Genomic DNA, 12,666 nt, shown 5'->3' on the forward strand with positions numbered 1-12,666 from the left:
AAAGTGAGCTATGAAAATTTTAACGAAGGTTTCGTATTTTATCTTATGAAAACAAAGTATCAGAATCTAATGAAATGTTTTACTTCTTAGAAAAATAGAAAATATAAATATTTTGAATAAAAAGAAAATATCTTTAAAAAATAAAATTTATATTTAAATTTACAAAAATATAAGAATTACAAAATATTGCAGAAATTAAATAAAATAGCGAATAAACTTATTCGTCACAAGCTCGCTAAATGTAAAATAGATTGTGCAGTCAGAAAGCTCTCCTTGTCACAGAAATATACTGTTTTGACTAAACTGATTGGTTTAACGGTTATTCAGACTAAAGTGCGAAGTTCAGTGAGTAGCATGTATTTTCCTTTGAATGAATAAACTAGCCAAAAAAAAGGGGGGCACTTGAAAATTAGATGCAAAGTTAACAAATGGATTGAACGAGCTCTCCTACAGACTACCACTATATCTAAGGATTTTCGTGGATTTCTTTAAGGTATATACACTGCTGGACACCCAAATTGCAACACCAAGAAAGACAAGATATATCACAACAAATTTGGTAGATAACACGCTGACCAAGTATCAAATGATTAAATTTATAGACTTCTGTGATGTGTGGTTCCTTCCAGAATCTGCGCTGAAATTCTTATCATTTGCATATCTCACCTTCGCTAATGCATGTTGTAAATTTCCTGTTATTTGCTTGCTTCCTTCAGGGTGTTGCATTTACTGTAGCCAGCAGTGTAAATATGAGCCCATTTTCCTTAGAAAATTCTCCATGAAATCATGCCTAGCCAACCCTTTTATGCTTTGCCATATTCAATCAAATAAGCAAACAAAATCAAAACTAGGATACTTTCCGTAAACAATTAGTGCTGTTCAACTGGAATTGGATCAGATTATTTTTTTATAGCACTGCTTTTCAGCCTCGTAACTTATACGTAGTATGTAATGCTCAGGGGGGGAAAAAGGAACTTCCTAGACGAAAATAATGTAATAATGAAATGTTAATAAACAAATAAATATAATCATTAAATTTATTTGATAATTAAAATCTAATTTGCAGTTATAAGGAGATGTATGTTATTTATAATCCCCAAAAGTGCATACTAATATTATTAAACTGTATAATAAATACATAAGAAAGCACTTCAAAACTTTTCACATCCTATATAATTTGTCTCCATTCTAGTACCATGTATATCCTTGTACACATTACAGACTTACAGTGAAGAGTAGAGGAGAACTCTGTAGCTCCATTCAAGTTTTTATTCTTGATATACTGATACTGAATGAGACCTAAAAACACTTTTCTTTTACAATATATCTCCCCTTACGCACCTGTTTTATTTTCCCCCTTCGCAATTAACGTTAAAGTCCCCTTACTGATCGCATTCGGGACGCCACCGTGGATTCAGCTAGCTACCGAGTTCTGGAATAAACCAAATTACAAGTAGTCTGAATCATAGTTTCTTTTTATTTTGAGTTTTTTCTCTGCGCCTCCAGTTTGAACTTTCTTTCTAATGCTGGCTGACTGTGACAAGGAATGTGGATGCTTTGATTCATTAATTACCTCCCTGTAAGTGAAGTAATTCCAATCTTTAGTTTTACTAAAGAAAGGCAAAATATTCGCTTGCTTTTTCTCACTCATTATGCTTTTATTATCTATTTATTTAAGTCTGAAAACCATAAAAAAATTTAAGAAAATTATTAATGAGGGAAAAATGTCCTTAAAAAGTGTGTAAATTATGTCCTAATTTTTCTGCAGACCATCAAAACTTTTCCACTCACCACCGGTTTGCGACCGCGGCTCCAAACCATTAGCGAAGCCTCAGTACACTACCTTAGGGGTCAAGTTCCGTTTTCAGCTATCTGAAGCGTTTTGGGTAGACAGGAAACAAGATGTACAGTTGTGGAGAGGTAGGTGACCCATATCTCAATCTCTTCCACTAAATGTCCCAATACAGCTCCATTTCATCTCAAGAAATTGGCCGAGGAAGATAGATCACACTGGTTTGAGAACTTGCTACGAAATAAAAAGAGTACTGTGCAAACACGTAGAGATGATGAAATACGGTGCATAAAAATATGCAAACACTTTATTTTGATTTACTTAGGTAGTTTGCCAGCTTTATTTTGATTACCGATTCCATTTTTTACGGTTTTTTTTTTTTTTTTTTTAACTGGAGTGAAATTTAGATACAGTTTTGCAACAGACATGCTGAGCTATGAACTGATTTTTTAAATATAACAGAGGATTACCATTCTTTTGTTGACTTCAGACTATTAAAATCAATAGACTGACACTGAATTCGTGCACAGACTCAGCTTTGATATGTACTAGAACTGGAGAACTTTCACGGAACTGTTTCCATTCATGTGTTTAAAATTTGAACTTATTTACATTCTTTTCACCTTATTAATTACGCACAAAAGTGTTTTGAAACAGGTTTATGTAACAGTCATCTTCACTCATTAATATGAGTATGTAATTACATATGCTTATTTAAGAGTATTTTCATTTAGTGTAACTTTATTTAGTGTTAATATTACTGCAGCTGTTTTCTGTATTAATTTATTGATTCTTTTTACAATAGTAATGAGATCTCCAGTTGTACAGCTCTAGTTCACACTATATTTTTGTAAAAGTATAGCTAGGAAGGTTCTGTATTTTAATTATGCTTGTAACAGTATTTAGTACATCATAATCTGTATCTTTGTGTTCTAACCTTCTTAATGACTTTGAACAGAGACAACATAGAACAGTTTCAAACTACAGGCACCTTCAGCACTTCCCCTCTCAAACGACATTACATTTTAGCGTCTTGAATTTTGAAATCAACTATTTTTCTCATTTCAGCACCTTTGGCCTAGCCCTTTGACTGAGTTTAGCTTCTCACGGAACAATACTAAAAACACCATTATGAGACTGACTAAATGGTTATTTCTGGCAATGTTGAGTTTAACATAGCATATGTGGTCACTCTTCTTGAATTTTAATGATTTCCTGTATACATAAAGACAGTCATAAGGGATTTTATTAATGCCTGATGCATGAAGGTGTGGGTGTTCCATCTTTTATAACTTAGAACTTTATTTTACTGGCAGATTTAAAAGAAATCCATGAACCACATTATCTGAAGCATTTAGAAAATAAAGGGCTGAGTTTAGGGAATGGCAAATAAACAGAAATAAATAGTTTTAAAGACTTAAAGGTGATGAAACTCTGCAAAGCTTCTTATACACGGTGTCAATGATGATTGTAGGACTGCATAGGAAACAGAAATATCTTCTAGAATATTAAGTTCCTTTAGCAAAGTGGAAGAGGTAGATTGTAAGTGAATTGCATGATTAAACTAACCAGTGTCATTAAAGAGCAAATGTAGTACTTTGGGAACTGTTTTACAGCTTGAAAAAAATTTAGATCATAAGAAATCAAATGTGAAGTATGAGAAAAATCTTTCCTTAATTAAATTAGTTTTCTTTTCACTGCAAAACATTGAATTATTTAATTACCATTACAGTAATGTGCTAATATAAAGTTACCAAATTATAAAATGTCTTTTTACTGAGACATGAATTTAACATAAAAAGAAGATGAGGTCAATACACTAAATACCAAGTGCACTGACATTTTTTTTTTTTTTTAGTCAACTTCTAGTGCATATGCTTCTGCTCAAACTCTTGTTATTCTTTGTTGATCAAATAAAATCTCCATTTTTCTTTGCCATTTAAGCATTTTTACATTTATATAAATATTAATGTTAAGAAAATTATATAAAAAAATACAACTTCCTATTACTTCTTTGCTGCTGTGGTAATGGCAGATTATAAAAAAGTGGAGCTTGAAACTATTAATTACACAACAAATTTATTATCTCAGCAATGATATTTACAAGAACACCAGTTACACAATAAGACCTCAAAATGTACCATACTGAAACAAGATTTTTCTCCCTCCTTTTCATCCCTTTAAACAAATCTTTGTTGCATGCTCTTAAAGTATAAAACAAACATGATTAAAAAATAAGATCGCAGCAATAATATTTCTCTTGTCTCCTAGAGTTAGCTTGAAAGATATTCAACACCTGGTATGTACAGCTACTGTATTAAATGAGGATTTAAACAGAAAACTTAAAGCAAAATAATGTTTGAATATTTAAAATGTTTTAAAATGTCAGAAATATAAATACATGATATTTTGCAGAGAACCAGAACAGATTCTTTTTTGCCATTATAAATATACTTAATATTTTGAGTAAACGTATTTAAAAAACACTTCAAATGAAGGCAAAAAAGAACTCATTCTTGTAAGAGTATTTTCAGAAAGAAATTAACAAGTCTATATACATATATTTATCAGATTACATATCCAATTTTCAAGCTAGCTTTAGGGAGATAAATTCGATATATTATGCTGAATGAAGATAAAAATTAATTTCCACACATCACTTAAGAACAGCTCTATGTCATTAAATATATTATGTTAATACAGTTTCAGACAACAGCAATTATTTTTGATGGGACATTAAATGCAGTTTATGAAAAGAAGAGAGCAGAATTAATCAAAGAAAAGTTACTTATTCAGTTAGTCAAAAACCGGGTGCACAATAGCAAAGCATGTAACATATGTTTTAGAAATATATTATGATTTTACAGAAACAAAATTTTTAATTTAACTGAATCATTAAAATTTTTCAATCAGAAAAAGAATACATTCTACATTTTTAGATTGCATTGCTTTCCATCTCAACCACAAAATACAAATATTTAAAGCTCGATTTCATCCCATGATTAAAAATTTTATTTCACACAAACTTGCATTTCTGAAGTTTTACAATTTTTATCAGTAATTTTAAATAGTTTAGTTTTAGGTATTAAATGATTTATAAAAATTTGTTTTCACTGAATGCAGAACATTTACATAAAAGAAAACGGCTAATAATTAAATAAACAAATACTTATTATATGAGCGAAAATATAATATATTCAAATCATACTTTATCTGAAATATATTGAACTGAACAGATTCTAAAAAATACACTGATTTAAACAAAAATCAGCTGAATGGTTAAACATTAGAGTGCAAATAAAAAGTAAACCAATAATTTATCACATGTGAAACACAAAACGAAAGTATTTCAGAAGAGAAAAAATTTTTTATAAAAAAGTATATGCACATTTTAGATACAAAGGTCTTACAAAATGAAATGCTATACTTCATTCCTATAGGAGGGAAGTAGCAAAATAACACAAATAAGTGTATACAACATAAGAAGATAAAATAATTTATTGCATCTCAGGCCTATACAAGTTAATTCTAGGATACCATGTTTCAACACCTTTAGTATAACATGTTTTGATTTTTTCCATATCACTCTTGTCAATTAAGACAATCAGTTAAATATGTGCACTTAATCAGGTTGTAATGTTAAAGCACTTATATGTACAAATTAATAATGTTTCTGTTTATTTACATTGTGCTCAAAAAGTCTTCAATGCGAAACGAGAAAGTGCTTGGACTGGTTTACTTGAGCCAAGTAAAGTGTGATTTAGCTACTATTAATCTTCCTGTTGCTAACTTTACTATTGTTAAAGAATGCTGTTGTGTACAAAAATATTTTTATGTGAAAAAATATTCTGAACAAAATTTTTAGCATTTTGCACTCCACTATTTGAGTGCTTAAATATTTTAAACTTCAAAATAGTATTCCAAAACTTTTCAGTCATCAAATTTTAAGTTTCTAAGAAAAATTAATACCTTCAAGTAGAACTTTAGTCTCTTAATAAACTATACTACATACTAAAAATTTATTTTTATTATAAAATAATTAAATTCAGCAATTAATATTAAATTTTATATAAGTCATATGCTAAAATGATGAATAATTTGCATTAAACACAAGCATTTTGCTATCATGACCCTAATATGCAAGAATATACTAAACTACATTCTTGTTTTCAGGAGCAAAATTTATAGAAGGAGGATTATAAAATCAGTATCTTAAACATGGTTATTGAATGCAGTGCAAATTAGCATTAAGGTTTCAATTTAAATAATTAAAATATTAAACTGTTTTATCTGAAAGAGTTTAAAATTAAATTACTATCATATAAAATTAGAAATGCTAACAGTAAAAATAGGAGAATTTCGATAATTATTCACAAGCTCAGTAAAAGAGGAATAAATCTATTAGGCTTAAATGAATAACAATTTTAGAACATTTTATTATACTTTAAAACATTTATTCAATACTCCATTTCAATATTTTATATCAGAAACCTAGGCTACAACACAGTTAGTACCTGCTTGATATAAATTCAGAACTGGTTTCTTTAAAACACAGTATAGAAAGTACGTGACCAAACGTTAAAAAAATTAATGCTGTAATAATTATATGTTAGATGTAACTGATAAAAAGATTTATATTTTTAATACTCACAAGTAATCCCTTTTCTTTCTTTTTACAAAATTCAGGAACATGCATTAACACAATAAATAAGGTTTCATGACAATAGAAAGAATAGTTTTACAACATTTTTAATTTCCAAAACTAGAAATTTAGATTACAAAAAGATCTATAAATATTAATCTTAAAAAGTAGAGTAAATAGCATCAATCACATCACTTATCACCAAATTTTTATTGTAGCTTGTAAATTTAGAAAAATACTTTCTTTAGAAATAAAATAAACCAAAAAAAAGACATCAGAGGACAACATTTAAAAAGCCTCATCCAACCAAGAAGAAAAAGCAATAAAATATATAAACAGAAGATAGAGTAATCCTTAATTTTTTTTTACACATTTCAATAATTAAAACCATTTGAATAACATACGATTTTTACACATCTAAACATTACGTGAATCAAAGGAAAGCTGATATGAAGAACTTTTAAGTGTTAATTACAATGAACTTGGCTTATAATGATACAATTACACATTACTAAAACAATTTCTGGAGCAAATATTAATCTCGAAACTGTAATCTTCATTTAACAATTATATACACATTCCTTTTTATAATGACAAATTTAAAATGGTTAAAAACCAAATCTAAAAATTTGAATGCTCAGATTTAATAATTTTAGCTTTTATGCTATATGTACATTTTAACAACATATAAAATATTTACTCATGATAAAGGACCTTGCAACATTACTTTTCAAAGAAGGCACATTCATTAATTTTAGAGTATGCTCTTATTTCTAATATATATCATTAATTAATATTTTAATACATATTAAATTCTTTATTAAAAATTACCTCTATTTATTTACTGGTTGAAAGTACAGTCAGAAAATCTGATTATTAAAGCTTTTTAAAGCACTTGTAAAGTGAAATATATTGTGTACAACTGATGGGCTTAGCTTTATGTTTTGCTAACAGAACCAACAGCGCTTTTTAGGTACAAGGAAAGATAAATTTTCCACCAACAATATTATTTTTATTTTAAAAAACTGCTTATTATGGTACAAAGTATTTAACTGCATGGAATTGCTTACAATAAATAAAATAATTAACTACCAAAATTTAAAAGCTAATTCAAATTTTGCTTCACTCATAGTGAAACAATTTATCTAAAAGATAAAATTACAATATATTTAACAAAATTTCTAATAATGCAATTATCTTTTTCATTACTTGTATTATTTATTATGAAATTAGCAAGAGTATGAAACGTTTAGGAAAGAAAAATGCCTCCAATATAAAATGGCATCAGATACAAATGGGAAAAATACACATAAGCAAAAAATAAATGCATTATATAGGCAACAATATGATTGCAAACGCATCTGAAAATTTTAAATTGATGCAAGTTTTGTCAACATAAGTAAAATTAATTTAAAATAAAATATGAAATATGGAATGAAAATAAAACAGAACATCCCATCTTTCTATGCATTCATTTAAAAGATTTGTACATAAAAAATCTCATTCCTAATTCATTTATCATTTAATTTCCATGCCTAATGAACCCAGTATCTCTTATTTTTCCTCAATGTGATGCTCTATAAAAAGGTTAACTATTGCATTATAAGAAAAAAATTTATATATATAAACACGCACTGTCGTTTTAAAGGTAGGAGATACTAAATTCTTCTAAAAATGTATTTTTTACCCTTTGAAAAATATAACACTTTCACAGATCTTATACAGTTATATATATATATGGGGGGGGGATGATTTAAGAGAAGAAAACACTGGAACTTTCAATATCCATAATGGCTGATGGTTAAGGCATACCAATGAAAATAACAAAACTGGATTTTTTATAAATCAATCTTAATTTTCACACATACTCAATTAGTTTTTCAGACACTTTGTCAATCATTATTAAATATGATAAATTTCTACGTAAATTTTTTTTTTAAAAAAAGAAATGATGTAGGCATTTGAGAAGTGAAGCAGCGGGGATATATTAGCAGTGGCGAAGTTAGCTAAAGAATGACGTAATTAACTTGCCACCTGTATTTATATCCAAAGTAGATGCAATTGTAGAAACAAGCTATGATTGGTTAATATGAGTTTCAGTTACCCTTTTCAAGTAGCGTTATATAACATGGAAGGATCTCAAATTTGGGTGAACAGATAAATTTTCAAATCTAGAATAGTTCATTTTGAGGTCCCCAATTTTTTTAAAAGCAGCCATCATATTTTGTTATATCTTACATACATACATATATATATATATATATATGCACACATACAAATATTTATGAAATAAAAATATGTAAGGCAAAATTATAACTTTAATTTGCAAGAGTCTCTTAATTCTCCATTTTAATTTGGCTATTTTATCTTTCTGTCTTAAAAATAGTAACAGTTGATAATAAATCCCTTCAAACTGTATCATTTTAAAATGAATCCTGGTGATATGAACCTTACATAATACTCATGATGCAGGTTCTTTCTTACACAAAGTTTTCCCCCAATAATAATTTCAAATGATATCAGATCTGAAAATCAAAACTTTTAGCAGCCAATTCTGAAACCTTTTTATTAAACAATAAGAAAATTTGGGAACCATAACTCAAATCACTCAGAGTCCAGCTTTCATCTCAGACACATGGCATTACTGCTCTTGCTTACAGTCCTGTGAACATGTTTCTGCATATCTTTGTCTTCCATTCATTATACTGTTATAACTTGCAGAACAGACAAAAATGTTTTCAAGACGATCATGCACACTGCACCTATTATGATGTATAATTCATATTAAATATCAAGAATAAATTTAAATGTGTGAAATCGCTCACTATGACTGTTAACACTTGCAACGAGTCTATTCATATTTCTCTCTCTAAGTCATGTCCACAAGTGGCCAAGTAGTAAAGTCATTGTACACAGGTAGTTCAGTCTGTGGTTTGATTCCCAGCAGATAGGCTGCCTGCAGTGGTTTTCTCACAGTTTTCCATGTGTGTAACATGGATATGAACCAGTTTCCCTTAGAAAGTCCTCCACAAAGGCATCCCTTCTCTTAAGCAAATAGGCCCACGCATGCTTTGCCATAATCAAGTAAACTAAACTCTACTTAAGTCATGTTCTCCATTACACTGAGACATTAGCTTCTAAATCATCCCATATATATCTGTTCTGTGAAAGTGTCACATTATATACAAACATGTGTGCAATAGCTAAACATAGGAGTATACAAATGCTAAACACACAATTGCAGTGTGTTAAATACAGTTATTTGTTACATTTCAAAAAAAATTTGAAGAATAGCCAGATATTACATTTGTAAAAAAAATTTATAAATAAAAGAAAATAAAAAGAACCTTACTTTCTGCATAAAACACTTTAACATATTCCATTAAAAATAAGTAAACATGATTTCTAGAATAAAATACCTACATTGTTTAAATGGAAAGCGCTGTGTTAGTTCATTAGCATTTTTTAAAAGATATTGCAGTGTGTAGACTGAATCCTGAAAACTGCTCTTAAAACTATATATATTGACTTTTAATGAAAATAGAGAGAGCCCATCAGATTTTTAAGATTCACTTAAAACTTTGGCAGGATTACATGGACCATATATATTCTACCTTCTTTGAAGTATCTATTGTTAATTACAATTCAGTCATTCTAATATGACAAATTAACAATCAAAAATGAGATAAATAGTTTCAAAGGGAATGAGGGACATAGACTATGCTTATATTCCATATATTTAACAAATAACAAATGGACGTTCAAACATTTCGGTGCATTATTTTACACCAGTCACCATAATATTACAGTTCTTTACTGTTATACAACCAAATTAGGTGACAGTAAAAGAAATTATAAGTTTGTAAACATCAGTTTCATAAATTCCATGGGGAAAGTTCATGTTGAAACAAACTGATGTTAAAATTCATGGTCAAATAAATAATGTTAGAATCCATATGTGTGAATGAATTACACAAAATCTCCCTGATATAAAAATAGTCCCCAGTTATGTTCATTCAAAAGCAATTAAAAAATAAAATACAGTCCATATGAGATGCAGGGGCTCACAATCTCTTGAATGGAACGAATTTTATGATTTCCTTTTCACAGCTTTATACATATTTCTGGAATACAAGTTACACTGTACTGGTCATGAAATTGCAAGCAAATTTAGCTGCACTAGCGTACTAACATCACGCTCCTGTACAATCAATTTCAACAATGTCTTTAGGTACATCAACAAACTGATACACAAGGCGCTGCCCATCAACTTTAGCCAAGATACCTCGTTGGTAATAATACCTAAAAACAAGAAAAACATGAAAAATATAAAAAGCTGAAAAAGTTATCATTGTTTACATATAAATTAAACATGACATTTAAACTGCATTTTCAGCAGTTATTTGCACAGTTATGGGTATACAGTTTGTACCCATTTGTGATTACAACATCAAAACAAAATGTAATATGATGTGCACTTATTTATCATCTGCATACTTTTGATTTTAATAAAAGAAAAAGATGTAATACATACAGTAAAACCCCCGAATAACGGCAACTAAAAGGGAGCCTTTATCCCATTTTACAGTCGTTGTTCGGAGGTTATATCCAGCACGAAGTAGCCATCATGATCCAAAACTGCTACCTAATATTTTATTGTTACCATTTCTCTAATAGAAGTTATTGGAGGTTTTACTATATATCACATCTAATTGAAATAAAAATTAAGTAAGTAATTTTCACTTACCTAAGAGCCCTTCCCATAGTTTCATAATTCATGTCAGGTTTATTTTTATGAAGACCCCATAGTCTGGACACAGCTTTTGAGTCAACTAACTTGAAAATGCCTTTTTCTCTGTGTGTCCATTTTATGTATCGAGGACAGTATTCCTTGTCTTGGAGTAGCTTTAGTAAGAATTCCCAGAGGTATGTAGTTGAACCTAGGAGTTGAAATTGGTATTTAGTTTAAATATTTAAAAACCTCCCATATACTGCAATCTAAAAACCCAGAGTTCTTGGACTACAAAATAAAGTTTATTCCAAACATAAGCATCTGCAACACAAACAAGTTGCAGTTTATTATTCTAAATATGCCACAAAGCCTTTCCAAACTCAAGACGAATTTTACCAATACAGAAAAAGGAATCAAGAATGAAAATATTAAACCCACCAGTTAGTTCCAGCACATAAGGAGTAACAGAGATGGATAAACTTTAGGCTTTAAGCCTAACATGACTGAATACTTATGTAAATGTTATCTGCATTTTCACCTACATGAGATACCAATCATTAAAATCTGCTGAAGAACAAGAAGTTAACAATAGGAAATAAACCATACTATCAAAAAGCTAGACATCCAAAGAACTTTTACTGACCTTCAAAGCATGTGGAAAACTTTTAATGATCCCAGCAGTATATACATCATTCCTTAATGAAAAGCTATTTCTATTATTTCAGAATCAAATATAATAAATAGTTATAATAAATAGTTACAAATTAAAGCCTTTCATAATTTTGTGAATTACATTTAATCATGCAAAAATTAATGAATATAATCTGAAAATTAAAAATTGCTTTTACTAATATAATGGGGAAACACACGAGATAAAAAATAATTTGACACAGATGCAATGAGCTAAATCATGCTCATGAAAATTATAATAACTGATACCCTCAATTTCCTGACATGTATACTTCATACAGACACTCTACATCTCCAAATGCAAAATGCATCAAAAAATTATCTTGATTAAACATGTATTTAATTGCAATCATCGTGAATTTTTTTAAAATATATTTCTGCATGAAAAAGAAGGATACTAAACTAAATATAACTGGAATTCAAAATAAGCATCCCAATATGTATTCATTGGTGATACATATAATGTGAAAGTAACTGCGATATATTTAAAATGATAAAAATTATTACTGATAAAAAGTGATTATAATAGAATAATATAAGAAAATTATTTATGCAGATTGCTTTATTTCCTTTTATTGTCTATAGAATCCGCCAAAAGTTTAACATGAGCAATTTTCCCTCTACTAATAGAATTAACAATTACAGAACCTGAAATACAATTAACATCAGAGCATTTTTTCCCACTCTTATTAATGAAATTTACAGTTTGGTTTTTAATGAACCTGCTCCAGATATGAATGCACATATGAAAAAAAAATCATAAATTCACCATATTCTCAGCAATGTCAGTCTAAGAACTACCTAATTTAA

General features: G+C 28.9%; 1 protein-coding gene across 4 annotated transcripts in view; it reads right to left on the reverse strand.

Annotated features, from left to right (window-relative positions):
* Nucleotides 1-3,854: 3,854 nt before the first annotated feature.
* Eip74EF (Ecdysone-induced protein E74) overlaps nucleotides 3,855-12,666 on the reverse strand; it is a 560,026-nt gene continuing 551,214 nt past the window's right edge. For 3 of the 4 annotated variants that reach the window (XM_035350255.2, XM_085809753.1, XM_035350254.2), the window contains 2 exons: nucleotides 11,182-11,374; nucleotides 3,855-10,736 (listed from right to left, as the gene is read on the reverse strand). In XM_035350255.2, the coding sequence (XP_035206146.1) occupies nucleotides 10,628-10,736; nucleotides 11,182-11,374 (302 nt within the window). In that variant the 3' untranslated portion in view covers nucleotides 3,855-10,627. The remainder of the gene's footprint in view (nucleotides 10,737-11,181; nucleotides 11,375-12,666) is intronic. The other variant, XM_085809754.1, reaches the window with a different exon arrangement.

The sequence above is a fragment of the Stegodyphus dumicola genome, chromosome X2, assembly GCF_044657685.1.
Source record: "Stegodyphus dumicola isolate Sdum_Otavi_A_Nest chromosome X2, ASM4465768v1".
NCBI classification, from domain to species: domain Eukaryota; kingdom Metazoa; phylum Arthropoda; class Arachnida; order Araneae; family Eresidae; genus Stegodyphus; species Stegodyphus dumicola.